This window comes from Brachypodium distachyon, chromosome 1 (assembly GCF_000005505.3).
Source record: "Brachypodium distachyon strain Bd21 chromosome 1, Brachypodium_distachyon_v3.0, whole genome shotgun sequence".
Lineage (NCBI taxonomy): Eukaryota > Viridiplantae > Streptophyta > Magnoliopsida > Poales > Poaceae > Brachypodium > Brachypodium distachyon.
In genome coordinates this window covers 6,055,357-6,069,726 of record NC_016131.3, presented here as the reverse complement: position 1 = coordinate 6,069,726, position 14,370 = coordinate 6,055,357, and the positions used below count along the sequence as shown (strand labels likewise).

Sequence of the window (14,370 nt, the reverse complement as noted above, 5' to 3'; positions counted from 1 at the left end):
ACATAATCATTTTACAACTATAGTTCGTGGGATTCAAATAAACACTCAGGACTTCACTTTTCTTACGGGTTGGTTGCTATGAACTGAAGCTGCTAGCAGTACAAAGCACGATGAAACGAGAACTGAAGGCTAGAAAAGAAGAAGAAAAACAATCGAAAGCCGGGACCACCTACCAGCGAGAGGAGGTAGAGGGAGTTCGTGCAAAGTTGCAAACCTCACGGAACCTCACATACTTTTGTCAGCATTCCGTTGCGGGGGGCAGAGAGATTGACGGGTGCGCCACATGACCCAGGCCGAGCTGTCCGTGTCCCTGTGGGCCTAGGTAACCACCAGCCTCCACCACGACACTTGACCAAATCAAGTCAGCAGCCCCACCGGGGCCCGTCGGGACTAATCCCACGGGCCACGGGCCACCATAGACTAATCCCCTTGGAGTCCTGGACCAGTCGATGCCGCGTCATTATAGGGTCGCTAATCGCTTTTTAAAAACACAATAACCACAAAAACAACTTATTTTTACAGGTCAGAAGAGATGGCGCCGCCGCGAAGCAAACTCAGCAAGCCAGCATGTCGCCCAAGTAAGACCGCTCACTAAATTGACTATTTTGCCCTCGGTTTGTTTTCAAAGCCTCCTGGCCTGCGTAGTATACAGCGGAGGGTATAACAGGTATTTGGCTTTGAGACGAGTAGGAGGAGTTTGGTTCGACTCGTTTATTAGTTTTCCTCGGCGACCAGCGCACGCAGCGAACTGCTCGAGAAAGCAAAGCACAGCCGCACGCCATTACAAATCCTCCCCGAGCCCCGAGCCGTACCCTACTCAACCCAACCACCACCTTCCCCTGCTCCTCCGCGGATCCTCGTGCGCCCTGAAGGCCTGAACTCGCCGTTTCGTCCCCGGTCTGGTTGTTTTTCTCCCGGCGCCGCGCCATGGAGGTGAGCGATTGTTATTTATTTATTTATTTTTGGTGTGGCGGCGGCGGCGGCGTTGCTGGAGTGTGTGTGTGGGTCGCTGACGCGCTGTATCTGTGGGCGGTGGATTGCAGGAGGGGAGGAGAGAGGCGAGGACGGTGCGGGTGCGGAACATATCAGATCTGGCCGGGGAGCGCGAGGTGCGCGAGTTCTTCTCCTTCTCCGGCGAAATCGAGCACGTCGACATCAGATTGTGAGCGCCGCCTGCTTTTTCGATTGCTATTTCGGCTGCAGATGCTTTCATGCGTTTCCCCCCCCCCCCCCCCCCCTTTGTCCCCCGTCTAACTGCATTGTGATTTTGGGTTCTGGTTGGTGGTTGCAGTGACGGGGTGGCGACGGGGAGGACGGCCTATGTCACATTCAAGGAACCCAAAGCCCTAGAGATTGCGCTGCTGCTCTCGGTAAGGCCTTGTGCATCGAACCATTTTTTTGACAATCTGATTGTGGTGGGTTTTCAATTGGTGTAATGAATAATTTTGTGTGCGGCGTGAATCGTGTAGTTAGGTATGTGCAGCTGTTACGGTTTTATGCAGGGACCTGAAGAAGCCTAACTAGGAAGAAATTTTTGTTGTTGTTTTGGTACATTGCGACTAAGGACAAAGGACGTATAGGCATGCATGTAGAAATTAGATGAATATAAATCTTTCAAAACTAGATATTCACTCTGGTAATTTTCCTTTTTGGGTGCACTATGTTTGCTTATGAGTTTTTCTCCATGCAAGCTGAACACGACATAACATGGAAAAGGACGCATATCATTTTGCGTGTTGAAAATGGTTTGTTCAACTGAAAATCACATTTGAATTTGACTGCTTTTAAATAATTGATAATGATGTATTGCCATATCCTTCATCTTCATGTACTGGCAATCGAATGATGGAAATACACTTGATGTCATCTCTAGTCACTGGTGAAGTCTTTAACAGCTCACTGACCTCCTCGGGGTGAAGAAAAAGGACATTACATATCAATTGTTTTAATGCGTGCTTTGGTTGGCACAGAAGTGAGTAGCATAATATATGCATTTGCTTCTGTAACTCTTTGACTTTGTGATTCTTTTTTGTCCTTTAAGTAATATAAGCATGCCAGTTATTTCTTAATGTGAATATGGTCTTGCTGCAATTGAGGGGGACCTTCCAATTTGTATTTTTCCTTTTTCACAATGGCAAGCACTCAAGCAGGGCATAGGTTGATAGGTGATGGTTCAGTGGTTCCCTAAATTATAAATTAGCATTGTGGCGTTTTTTACTCAGTGTTTTAGACCTCAGTGCTTTACTAATCACTAGTATGTTCCCTAGATCTTCAGTATCGCAATTTGTGAAGCAAAAAATATATTGGATGGGCTTTCCTGTGCATGCTAGTGTTAAACAACATATCATATTTTCCCTTTTCACTTTTTCAGGGAGCAACAATCGTGGACCGAGTTGTGAACATAACCTCTGCTGAAGATTACATCTACCTCCCTGTTAATGAACAGGTGCACTATTCGACTAATATGTTCATAAATGGCAGTAGTGTGTTGATCCTTCTTTTTGATGGATATATACAATTTGAAAACCATGCAGCAACTTGTGGTCAATGAGGTGACAAGTACAGCTCCTACGGTAGATTTGGAACAACCTAACGAGGTGCCTCTGAATTCCATTACGCTTCAAGTTCACCTTGTGCTATCTGCTTCTATGCTATTGCAGCGGATCATATTTGGTGCTGATTAAAAATTCATGACCTTATCATGTAGGCCAATGCCAGCCCCACTAGTGGCCGTGTTTACGCCAGCAAGGCTCATGATGTGATGACAACTGTGATTGCAAGGAGTTCAGCAATTCGACAAGATGCTGTGAACAAAGCTAAATCATTTGACGAGAAACATCAATTAAGGGCTAACGCATCGGCTAGGATCAGTTCCTTTGACAGACGCGTTGGCCTTTCGGAGAAGTTAAATACTGGGATATCTGTTGTAAATGAAAAGGTCAAAACTGTGGACCAAAGGCTACATGTTTCTGACAAAACAATGGCTGCTTTGCTAGCTGCAGAGCGCAAGCTAAATGATACAGGCTCTGCTGTGAAAACCAACAGGTCTGTTCTTTGACATGCTTTTGCTTCTGTCAATTTGTATTTGTGTTTTATATCACCTGATGAGCAAGTTTTTGGGAGGTTTGACTTGCTTTTAATGTATGTTGATGGAATCTTGGACCTTTTTAACACATTTACACCTTTGGAGTAACATATGATGTCCTTTACCTACGGGGCTTCCTCGAGTCTTGTATCACTGATCCTTTGCTCTTATTTCCCCTACTTGTAGGTATGTGTCTGCTGGAACAAGTTGGCTGAATGGTGCCTTCAGCAAAGTCTCCAAGGCTGGTCACGTTGCTGGTTCAAGAACAAGAGAAAAGTTCCAATTAGCTGTGTCAAATATATCGGCCAAAGTAAGTCAATGATAAATTCCAGTAAATTTATGACCAGAAAGATAAGCACCGCTATTAAAGACATGTAACTGTATAGAGCTGCATTCTGCATTTTTTTTTACCCCAAACTGTGGTGAAGTAGAACTTCATTTGCATTAACGCTTATAGGCCCCAACAACATAAGATTACTTTGAGCATTGCACACAATTTGTTTTCATTAGGGGCTACTCTGTTCTCCCAACATAATAAACGCCAGGTGATATTTTAATAGACTCAGTCCTGATGTCTGAACAGAAAAGAACAACCAATTTGATAAAATCTCAATCAAGGGAACAAACAAAAACACCAAAGAACAAGGTTCAGAGAGTAGAAAGCTGGAACTACTTGTTGGTTTGGTTATGGAGTTTTATTTATCCACATTATCAACGGACATCTGTCGTATGAGATATTTGAAACGATGTGATAATACCTTTGCTAGCTTTTGGCTAATCAAAGGTAGGAACAAAACTCCAGGAATAATTTCCTTTTGCAAAGCCATTATAAAGCCAGTCAGTATACATAGATTGTTTTTTCTGATAGATATATAAGTTAAATAATGTTGTCTATTTGCACGCTTATTGTGCTACACCATTGTTTGTTGCTTCTCATGTTCAAATTCCATGTTTTCCCCCTTTTGCTGAAATAGGGACCTGCTGTCGTAGCTTGAGCTGGCTGTGGTTGGTTCTTGTGCTCCTCTTCCTGGTGAAAATCTATTGGAAACCATGAGCAGCAAGCGCCTTTCATCGAATGCGCCGACAGGCCGTGGCTTGTAACTGTGTATTTCCTGTTGTCTTTTTTTCCTTTGCCTTTTTTTCAGAGTCTTGTCAGATTTGGTACATAGAGGATCTAAATTTTAGAATTTTAGTGCCACTATTCTTTTTAGTGCCGATGTTCAATTGATTATAGGTGACAGCGGCAATTTGGACCATGTTCCTGACTTTGTGTGATTTCTTGATTGTCAGCGGTGTCTCATGTGTCATGACTATGCTTGTGCCGATATTGTTACTCGAATTGACTAATTGAGTACTGTGGGACATCGAGGTTGGAATGCTTCCCTGACATAGCATTTGTGTTGATGTTCGTTTGAATTCTGAAGTTATATGAGAAATTTACCCTGGAAGGGAAGGCAAACATTCTGTGCAATCGACTTGATGGGCTGGGTGTTTCTTCAGTCTGCTGTCGTCTCTTTGTCGGTTCTGTTTGGATGGCGCGTGCATGAAACATTGTAGTTGCTGGTCATGTTGAGGATTTCAGCTGTTGTCTTAAGCTCAGCTGGTCTGGCCTGGAGTGTTGTTTTTCTCGTTTCATCAGCATGCTTCTGTTTCGTTGCTGATGTCTGTAGCCTTTCTTTTCCCAAACTTCTGGGGTTAAGTTCGGCTTGTTTTAAAACCTTGTAGACTGTTTGTTTGGTTTCGTTAATGAAGCACGGGACATTCCCTTTTCAAAAAAAGAAAAAAATTAGCTGGCCACTGGTCGGTTCGGCAGGTACTGGATCAATTAGCATGCTAGAAATCGTGGTGTTCTGGTAGCTGTACTGGGAAAACTGCAAGAAAAGAGAGGTGAGCCTTCGAGTGGTCTCTGGCATAGTGCATCTCTACTGAAATAGTGGATATGCTGAAACTAACTTGTGAGAATGACAAGCACCCAACGCCAACGGCGGTATCCGAATCATCTTGGAGAAGTCATGGGGGCGAAAGCAGGCCAGGTTGAACACTTTTGCCGCGGACCTGGCGTCGTCTCGCTCGACTTGCAACCGGGTGTAAGCCCGGTGCTGGAGTGGACTAACGCCAGGAAGTCGTCACAAATAAGCGGCCGGCCCGTCTTGGAGATTGTGCCAGATAAACAATAAACACCTTGACAAAGTGACTGATATTTTGTACTACCATGACTGATACATAATTGTCTCAAATTTTGTACTTGATCGCAGGGAGTACCATGTTCGTGTCTTTTTTTTACTGTCACTGATGTCTATTTTTCTGCCAAAATATGTTGTTCAGTTTGAGCAACTTTTATCTTGACTACCGGCAACTGGAATGCTCATTCGGTATCAATTTTTTTTAATGGTGATCAGGTCGGTTTAATTTATTGAGGTTTGATGTGTTTGACATTTTTTTTAGTTCTGAAATGGTACGAGAAATTTGTCCAACCCAAGGCAGTAGCTAGTAGCACTAGCTACTCGTAGTCTACAAATGGCACACAGATAAATGTTGTTGACTCAATCCACGCTGACAGTAACTGATTAGCCGGATGGCATGCATGATCCAAACTGGAAATCGATCTGTTATGCGACAATAGAAGGAACGGGAATATGATCATAAGAAAACCCGCCATTTGCATACAAGACGATCTTGCACTCGAGTTAATTGGAGCTAGCACAGTAGATTCATTAGATTCTTTGCGCCGGAAAGTTTGCAGGCTGGATGCAGAAGTCGCCGCTCTGAACACAGGTCAGGCGCTAATTATGGTAAACCGGCCAGTGCACGCGATATCACTGCCAAGTGCAAATTAAGGTACTGTAGAAACTAACTCCCAGTAAACAGCAGAAGATTCAGCCACAGAAACACGCATGCAGAACGGAATCTCGTTGTTTTGTTCAGAAGTATATATCTGAAGAAGCAGTCTCGCAGACCTTTTCTACCCTGCCCTTGCTTCATCCTTCCCTTTCATTCCTTCCACTTGGCAGTTGCTGCCGCTCCGTTTCTCCTTCCCGTAGCTCCTGATCTGCGAACGAGTTTCGGATCTTTGTCACGCACTCACTCACACTTCCGTCTCTTGGACTGTCGTCCCCGGCCTCGATCGTGCGTGCGTAGACATGGCGACGGAGGCGGCGCCGGAGTGGCTGGAGAAGGGGGACAACGCGTGGCAGCTGTCGGCGGCGGCGCTGGTGGGCCTGCAGAGCGTGCCGGGGCTGGTGATCCTGTACGGCAGCATCGTGAAGAAGAAGTGGGCCGTCAACTCGGCCTTGATGGCGCTCTACGCCTTCGCCTGCACCATGGTGTGCTGGTGCCTCTGGGGCTTCCGCATGTCCTTCGGGGACCGCCTCCTCCCCTTCGTGGGCCGGCCCGATTTCTCCGGGCTCGACCAGGCCGGGTTCCTCTCCGCGCAGGGCTTCGCGGGCGCCTACCCGGCCGCCACGCTCCTCTTCTTCCAGTTCGTGTTCGCCGCCATCACGCTCATCCTCGTCGCCGGGTCGCTCCTGGGCCGGATGAACTTCCGGGCCTGGATGATCTTCGTGCCCCTCTGGCTCACCTTCTCCTACACCGTCGGCGCCTTCAGCGTCTGGAGCCCCAACGGGTTCCTCTTCAAGGCCGGCGTCATGGACTTCGCCGGCGGCTACGTCATCCACCTCTCCTCCGGAATCGCCGGCTTCACCGCCGCCTTCTGGGTACGTGCCAACGTCATACACTTTGCATGCGTCCATGACAAACAAGAACAATTGACAAGCTAATCGACGGACATGCAGGTGGGTCCGAGGACGGCCAAGGACAGGGAGTCGTTCCCGCCGAACAACATCCTGCTGACGCTGGCGGGGGCCGGGCTGCTGTGGATGGGGTGGACGGGGTTCAACGGGGGAGCGCCGTACGCGGCCAACATCGACGCGTCGGTGGCCGTGGTGAACACGCACCTCTGCACGGCCACGAGCCTCCTCGTCTGGCTCATCCTCGACTGCTTCGCCTTCGGCCGGCCCTCCGCCATCGGGGCCGTGAACGGCATGATCACGGGGCTCGTCTGCATCACCCCGGCGGCAGGGCTCGTGCAAGGCTGGGCGGCGATGCTGATGGGCGCGCTCTCCGGCAGCGTCCCCTGGCTCACCATGATGGTGCTCCACAAGCGGTGCCGGCTGCTGGCCGGCGTCGACGACACGCTCGCCGTGCTCCACACGCACGGCGTCGCCGGGACGCTTGGCGGTGTCCTCACGGGCATCCTGGCGGAACCCAGGCTCTGTAGGCTCTTCTTCGGGGATGACCCGAGGTACGTGGGCTTCGTGTACGCGGTCAGGGGCGGCCGCGCCGGGGCCGGGCTCCGGCAGATGGGCGTGCAGCTGGCCGGGATTGGGTTCATCCTGGCGCTCAACGTTGTCGTCACGAGCGTCGTGTGCTTGCTCGTCCGGGTGGCCGTGCCGCTCCGGCTCAGCGAGGAGGAGCTGGCGGCCGGCGACGAGGGCGTGCACGGGGAGGACGCGTACGCGGTGTGGGGCGATGGGGAGACGTACGAGCAGTCCGTGCATGGGAACCACGGGTACGCCATGACGGACAATCCTATGACCACGTCCAACTCCAAAGTTGATGACATGATTTGAGCGATCAATTAAGCTTCTTTTTCGCGTATATGCAATGTAAGATCAATTCTATAGCGAGCTAGTCATTGTGTAATTTGTTTACCAGGCTAGTCCAGCAAGGAGTGTGTTCATGAAGGAAATTAGCTAGGAACGTCCATCTGCCTCCGCGATCACCTCTCATTTGCAAATCAGTTCTCCCACGTATACACTTGTGTGCATGTGAACGACGCCACGATGGTACTCTGGCCTGGAACAAGTTGGCCGGGTCGTGGTATGAGTATGACGAATTTTTTAGCTACGATCAAGATGAAAGCCTCGATCTGGCCTTCCCTGGGATCGGTGGGGAAAAAATGTCACACGACCGTGGTCATGAATGACTGACAGGAGGTTAATTTGCCAACATACTCACTGACGAGGACATGTTACTTCAGAAAAAGACGGAGCCACGGTTAGGAACCACTCTCCTTCCATTCCAAAATGTAATTAAGACGTGTAATTTTTGTTGACCGACAAACTTTGTAACCAACCTAATAACAAAAAGAAAATCAACGTCTATGTCGTGCCAAATCAAGATCATTACACTAATTGTTTTCTTTCAATAAACGACGTGCTATTTATTGCCAAGAGGTTTGACACGAAATCGACTCGGAAGAAACATAGGAAAATACATAAGAAAATGAGCTAGAGCAAGGGTACCTCTAAGAAAGCTTAAAGTACATCATCGGAACTAGAGATTAATTTTCCAATGCCTAGAATATCAACTTTGTCAAATGTAATTTGATAGCTCGTCTTGCTTCGATGTTGTATATGTCCATACTTTTGGCTATAAGTTTGGTCTTAAAAAGTTTGTGAGTCAACAAAAGTTATGAATCTTATATTGGAAAGGAGACTACAATACTAGGCGACAGAATTTGATCCTATGCATTTTTCCGCAACAAAACTGAGGTCGTCTCCCCTCCTCCATGTTTCTTCTTCACCATCGAAGAGGTCAACTCAGGTTTTAGCTCAAAGCGAAGCATTGCTCAACAAGTTAAGCAGGCTAAACATAAAGTTGGTTTTCAGTAACTCCCCTCAGGCAATGCTCATGGTTTTATCCATATTCCACTTTAATTTTTTTAAATATGTCATGACACTTCTCCAAAGATGCTGCTAGTGAACCCATGAACCCCGTCTCATATTTTCAACCAAACTCTTTAAAATTCTCATCACGCTAAACTTATTTAAAAATTATACTACTCCCTGCGATCCATATTAGTTGTCGATAATTTAGTACAAAGACAAGTAATATGGATCGGAGGGAGTAAAAAATAAATCCACTTGCAATAAACCCATCTCTTTGGAGAAACTAGTAGTGCAATCGCAACATTAACAACCTTGCTATAGGTACGTATTGGGGGCACAAGAGATATTGTGTCCTTGTTTTCAAAATTGCCTGAGGGGAGCTACCGACAACCGACTACTTACCGTCACGAGTCATGACCTGAGGGAAACTTGTTGCCATCTACAACCCTCTACACTTGGAGAACCGGCAATATTTATATTGTCAATATTTGAAAGGAGACATCGACCTTTTGGACCTCACCGAAATTGTCTTTCCGAGTGTCAAGACTATAGCTGAAATAAAGGAGATCTAGGCTCTCCCCTCTAGTTTATTCAAGGTGAGATGAAATGGGTTTGCACACCTGGGGTATTTTCGTATTTTTAATCTATGGTCTATGACAAATGATCATTGATGACCTTTGGTTGAAGGTCAAAACGATGGTAAGATTCTCTTGATTGTACCCTCCATCTTTTGTTACATTTGGGTTCTTCCTCTCCATTTAAGTCATTTCCTTGACACGTTGACTCGTCTAGACGGTTTGACTAATTCTTGTTATCACCTCGACCAAATTGATTTAATTTTGGGCAAATTCATGATCTCGCACATATGAATGTACTGTAGTAATTCCGTTCCCAACAGCGTTTGTTTCTAGGTTTGCCCCCCAAGTCGCTCCCTTTGAAAATTTGCGCTAGCCACAACTCTACAGTTGCGAAACCCCTAGAAGGCTAGAATACCCCCAGGCAATCAACCGTTTCCATGTCTCGCTTCTCCCGCCGATGGGCGGATCCTATCCTGGCGGCGCTCTCAGTCCACTCCCGACGGGCGGGCAAAGCATCTAGATCCGCATGCACGCTACGATGATAACGAGGAGAAACGGTCAGACGACGCAATATGTTACAACGTTCTCTCTACTGATCCCTGTCACTATAAATACCCACTGCCTCTCGTCCGTGGCTCTTCACCCAACTCCCACACTCGATCGAGTCCTTCTTACCACCATTTGCTTTGGCAATGAAGGTTTCACCGACGACGAGGACGACGATGGGCCGTCGCTCGCCGGCGTTCCCGTGCATCCTCCTCCTCGCCATCGTGGTTACAGGCAGCAGCACGTCTTTGGTTGCCCGGGCGGATCAGTCGTACGTCAAGTACAAGGACCCGAAGCAGCAGATCCAGGAGCGCGTGTCGGATCTCGTGGGCCGGATGACGCTGGAGGAGAAGATCGGCCAGATGTCGCAGATCGAGCGCGCCAACGCCTCCTCCTCCGTCATCCAGAAGTACTTCGTCGGTTCGTCACCTTTTGCCCCCTCTCGTATCTCATTGCATTTTTCTCAGTCCATCACTGCCGCACGTCGTTTCTGTTTGACATGTGTGCATGCATGGATGTGATCTATTGATCGTTGTGCGTGCGTGCAGGGAGTGTGCTGAGCGGCGGAGGCAGCCCGCCGTCGGAGAAGGCGTCGGCGGCGACGTGGCAGCAGATGATCACCAAGATGCAGAAGGCGGCGCTCAAGACACGTCTCGGCATCCCCATCATCTACGGCATCGACGCCGTCCACGGCCACAACAACGCCTACAACGCCACCATCTTCCCCCACAACATCGGCCTCGGCGCCACCAGGGACCCCAACCTCGTCAAGCGGATCGGCCGCGCCACCGCCCTCGAGGCCCGTGCCACCGGCATCCCCTACACCTTCGCCCCATGCGTCGCGGTACGTATAAAAAGTTAAAAACACATCCATCATACATCAAAATTCAAAATGCTCGACGTGATCTACACACATTTTGTGAACGAGACAACGTCGTCTTGCAGGTGTGCCGTGACCCGAGGTGGGGCCGGTGCTACGAGAGCTTCAGCGAGGACACGAGGCTGGTGCAGCTGATGACGGCGTCCGTGGTGCCGGGGCTGCAGGGCGACGTCAGCTCGCGGCACCCCAAGGGGATCCCCTACGTGGCCGGGTCCAAGAACGTGGCCGGGTGCGCCAAGCACTTCGTGGGCGACGGCGGGACCAAGCACGGGATCAACGAGAACAACACGGTGCTCAGCTTCCACGACCTCATGCGGATCCACATGCCCCCCTACGACGACGCCGTCATCAAGGGCATCTCCTCCGTCATGATCTCCTACTCCAGCTGGAACGGCAAGAAGATGCACGAGAACAAGTTCCTCATCACCGAGATCCTCAAGGAGAAGATGCACTTCAGGGTCAGCCGCCTTTCATTTTCTGCATCGTCATTCCGTCGAGCACCTTGACGTACCTCATCTGAACTTTGTACGCATGTGCATATATATGCAGGGCTTCGTGATCACGGACTGGCAGGCGGTGGACAAGATCACGAACCCGCCGCACCAGCACTACTACCACTCCATCCAGGAGACGCTGCACGCCGGGATCGACATGGTCATGATCCCCTACGACTACCCGGAGTTCGTGGCCGACGTCACGGCGCAGGTCAAGCGCGGCAGCATCAAGATGGACCGGATCAACGACGCCGTCAGCCGGATCCTCAGGGTCAAGTTCACCATGGGCCTCTTCGAGGACCCCTTCCCGGACCCGCGCCTCACCAGCCATCTCGGCAGCAAGGAGCACCGTCAGCTCGCCCGGGAGGCCGTCCGGAAGTCCCTTGTCCTGCTCAAGAACGGCAAGAAAGGGGAGGAGCCGTTCCTTCCCCTGTCCAAGAAGGCCAAGAAGATCCTCGTCGCCGGCAACCACGCCCACGACCTCGGCCTCCAGTGCGGCGGCTGGACCAAGTCCTGGCAGGGCCAGTCCGGCAACAACATCACCGGCCAAGGTACCCACAAAATCTCATTAACCAATTAATTTCTCCGTGTGCTGATTTGATATTTTCATATTGATGTCGACGATGAATGTATGTGCAGGGACGACGATCCTGGAGGCGATCAAGTCGGCGGTGGACAACAGCACGGTGATCGACTACTCGGAGCACCCGGACAAGGGGTCCATAGCCAAGAGCGATGGGGACTACGACTACGCGGTGGTGGTGGTCGGGGAGCCGCCCTACGCCGAGACGGCCGGGGACAACCAGAACCTGACCATCCCGTCCCCGGGGCCAGAGGTGATCAAGGAGGCGTGCTCGCTCGTCAAGTGCGTGGTGGTGCTCGTGTCGGGTCGGCCGCTCGTGGTGGAGCCCTACATCGACGCCATGCACGCCTTCGTCGCCGCCTGGCTGCCCGGCACCGAGGGCCACGGCGTCGCCGACGTGCTCTTCGGGGACTACGGCTTCACGGGGAAGCTGCCACGGACGTGGTTCAAGTCCGTGGGCCAGCTGCCCATGAACTACGGCGACAAGCACTACGACCCGCTCTTCCCGTTCGGGTACGGCCTCACCACCAAGGCGTCCGGGAAATCGTAATTTCGTTTGGGATTAATGTTGGAGTTCGGTTTCGGTTTCATGTGTTATTTGTGAGTGGGAATTGGAAAAAATAAGGAGGGTTTTGATCGATCGGTGTAGCCGCAGTTAATTACGGATGTTTGATGAACTTGAAAAGTTGAAATAGAAACGGATGTTGTTAAAATCTTGTCTGTTTCGAGTTACTTTTGCCAATATTCGTTGAGCAACTGTTGGATCACATTAGCAACAGTAGCATGTACGTTCTTCCTCTTCCTGGCGCCGACCTAACAATCTTTTTGCATCGTGTACACCTAAAGAAGCAAAGTTCTGTGCCCATCATGAGAATTATGCGACATCATACATGCATTCTGTGCGGGCCACCAACACATCTGTCGTGACAACTGATTGTAGATGATTCAGTGCTTTTGTGTCTAATCTCTGCCGGGCAGCGCCGATCCCTTCGTCTGAGACGATCCTCTGCGTGGGGTCACTGGGCCTCCACAGATGCCGCCCGGTGGCATCGTCCGTATCCAGGGCGCGAGTGCTTGAGTGGGGCTACGGCGCCGGGCTGGCAGCGAACGTACGCGTGATTTGGTCCATTCCACTCCATCATTACTCTCGAGCAAGGCCGCGATTTTTGGATTTGACGCATGCGCTCGCTCTGCTTTGTCTGGCCAGGCCCACTAGCCACCCGTCGCGTGCTTTTAGGCCTTTGCAGCCTGGAATGTTCTCCTGGACTCATCCTAGGCCTTGCCCCCACATAGCATAAACGCCACCGAACCTAAAACTTCTTTCGCGTAATTTACCCCCGTTCCTGGGCCGCCTGCTAGCACATGAGTGCACGACAAAAAGTCACAAGAGTCTGAAGTTTTCTCTCAAGTGTTGTCTGTCCTCCTTTCTTCTATCCCTGATCCACCGATCTGTCGCCCCCCAGTTGCACACAAAAATCAATCACGAGCACGCAGTACCTGTATAAACTACCCCTCTGGGCTCTGGCCCTGTACTATCTATCATGCCCCGTCTTTGCATGGCCCGTGTCCCTTGTTCGTATTGTACTCCGGCCTCCGGGTGGGAGCATCTTATTTGCGTCAGGATCCGGTCTCAGTAATATAACACCGGTACTAGCGGCCAAGTGGGAGGGAGTGGATGACCCGCTCGGCCGGTTAATTCGGCCACTGATTAAATGGCACCCGCACGCCATCTATCTGTCCGGTGCCTAATGGGACAGCATCAGGCGTAGCACACACGGCTGCGTCGACGTGCTTCCAAAAGGAAAACACGGCTGCTTCTGCGTGCATCGGCAATGCTTCCACTGCAGATTGCACCGTCCGGGCAGAGCACATCGAATCGATGGAGGCCCCCCATCCAGATTCCAGGGCGGTTCTCCGGGAGCAGATCCCACGTCTCAAAAGATGCTTCCACGTATCAAGGACTTGCTCAGACATTGTATTAGTACTGATTTATTCAGGCCGATAAAACCTTCCTTGATTATGTCCTGCATACAACTGTAAACCAACTCCTCCCTGCCTTGATTAATCCCACTGCTAGTGGCCAAGTTGCGGCAGAAGTACCACGGGGAGGCCTTCCTGGCCATTGATTACTGCTGCTCGCTGCCGTGTACTGACTACTGTGGCGCGTCCTGTTGCTCCGGTGCATTCCCCCTCAGATCGATCGCCTGGCTGGACTGGCCCTGCGCTCCATGTGCAGCTGTTACCTAACTCACCATCTTTACTGACATTGTGTACGCATTGGCCTTTTTTTTCCTTGTTTTGTTTTAAAAAGTACTTACTGTATATATGCACTGGCCATTGATCCGTGGTAAAAGTGTGCCAGTGGTAACGTACTCCGTCATTCTTGTTTTCATTCGTTCCTCGTCCGTTTCAGTTTCTTCTATATACGTCCTCGGTCCTCCCTTCTTCGCACGTTGCGCAGTCTGCGGTGCTCATCTTTTAATTTCAGCAACCGAAGAGTTAATTAGTAGTAGCGCAAGTACATGTAGTAATGAT

The 14,370-nt window shown here is 50.0% G+C and overlaps 3 protein-coding genes across 4 annotated transcripts; all 3 read left to right on the top strand.

Annotated features, from left to right (window-relative positions):
* Positions 1-724: 724 nt before the first annotated feature.
* Positions 725-4,508, top strand: LOC100829340 (binding partner of ACD11 1). Its single transcript, XM_003559533.4, has 8 exons — positions 725-933; positions 1,044-1,162; positions 1,292-1,370; positions 2,372-2,446; positions 2,535-2,597; positions 2,708-3,045; positions 3,272-3,395; positions 4,060-4,508. Exons 1-8 carry the CDS (start codon positions 928-930, stop codon positions 4,078-4,080), a joined length of 825 nt encoding a protein of 274 aa, XP_003559581.1. The 5' UTR covers positions 725-927; the 3' UTR covers positions 4,081-4,508.
* A 1,639-nt stretch (positions 4,509-6,147) lies between these two features.
* On the top strand, positions 6,148-7,794 carry LOC100824541 (putative ammonium transporter 4 member 1). Of its 2 annotated transcripts, none has more exons than XM_003559372.2 (2): positions 6,148-6,798; positions 6,877-7,794. In XM_003559372.2, the coding sequence occupies exons 1-2, from the start codon at positions 6,226-6,228 to the stop codon at positions 7,711-7,713; spliced, it is 1,410 nt and encodes a 469-aa protein (XP_003559420.1). In that variant the 5' UTR covers positions 6,148-6,225; the 3' UTR covers positions 7,714-7,794. The 2 variants fall into 2 exon arrangements, with proteins under 2 accessions (XP_003559420.1, XP_024313403.1); XM_024457635.1 differs by having other exon boundaries at positions 6,148-6,822.
* Positions 7,795-9,993: 2,199 nt separating this feature from the next.
* On the top strand, positions 9,994-12,607 carry LOC100824235 (beta-glucosidase BoGH3B). The gene is made up of 5 exons (XM_003559371.4): positions 9,994-10,298; positions 10,427-10,722; positions 10,824-11,216; positions 11,308-11,803; positions 11,892-12,607. Exons 1-5 carry the CDS (start codon positions 10,025-10,027, stop codon positions 12,383-12,385), a joined length of 1,953 nt encoding a protein of 650 aa, XP_003559419.2. The 5' UTR covers positions 9,994-10,024; the 3' UTR covers positions 12,386-12,607.
* Positions 12,608-14,370: the final 1,763 nt, after the last annotated feature.

Excerpts from the sequence above, each read along its gene's own strand:
- LOC100829340 (XM_003559533.4), top strand. Across the intron at positions 1,371-2,371 it reads AGATTGCGCTGCTGCTCTCG|GGAGCAACAATCGTGGACCG; the intron begins GTAAGGCCTTGT and ends TCACTTTTTCAG. Across the intron at positions 2,598-2,707 it reads ATTTGGAACAACCTAACGAG|GCCAATGCCAGCCCCACTAG; the intron begins GTGCCTCTGAAT and ends CTTATCATGTAG.
- LOC100824541 (XM_024457635.1), top strand. The coding sequence starts at position 6,226 with ATGGCGACGGAGGCGGCGCCGGAGTGGCTGGAGAAGGGGGACAACGCG. Across the intron at positions 6,823-6,876 it reads GTGCCAACGTCATACACTTT|GTGGGTCCGAGGACGGCCAA; the intron begins GCATGCGTCCAT and ends ACGGACATGCAG.
- LOC100824235 (XM_003559371.4), top strand. The coding sequence starts at position 10,025 with ATGAAGGTTTCACCGACGACGAGGACGACGATGGGCCGTCGCTCGCCG. Across the intron at positions 10,723-10,823 it reads CCTTCGCCCCATGCGTCGCG|GTGTGCCGTGACCCGAGGTG; the intron begins GTACGTATAAAA and ends GTCGTCTTGCAG. Across the intron at positions 11,804-11,891 it reads CAACAACATCACCGGCCAAG|GGACGACGATCCTGGAGGCG; the intron begins GTACCCACAAAA and ends ATGTATGTGCAG.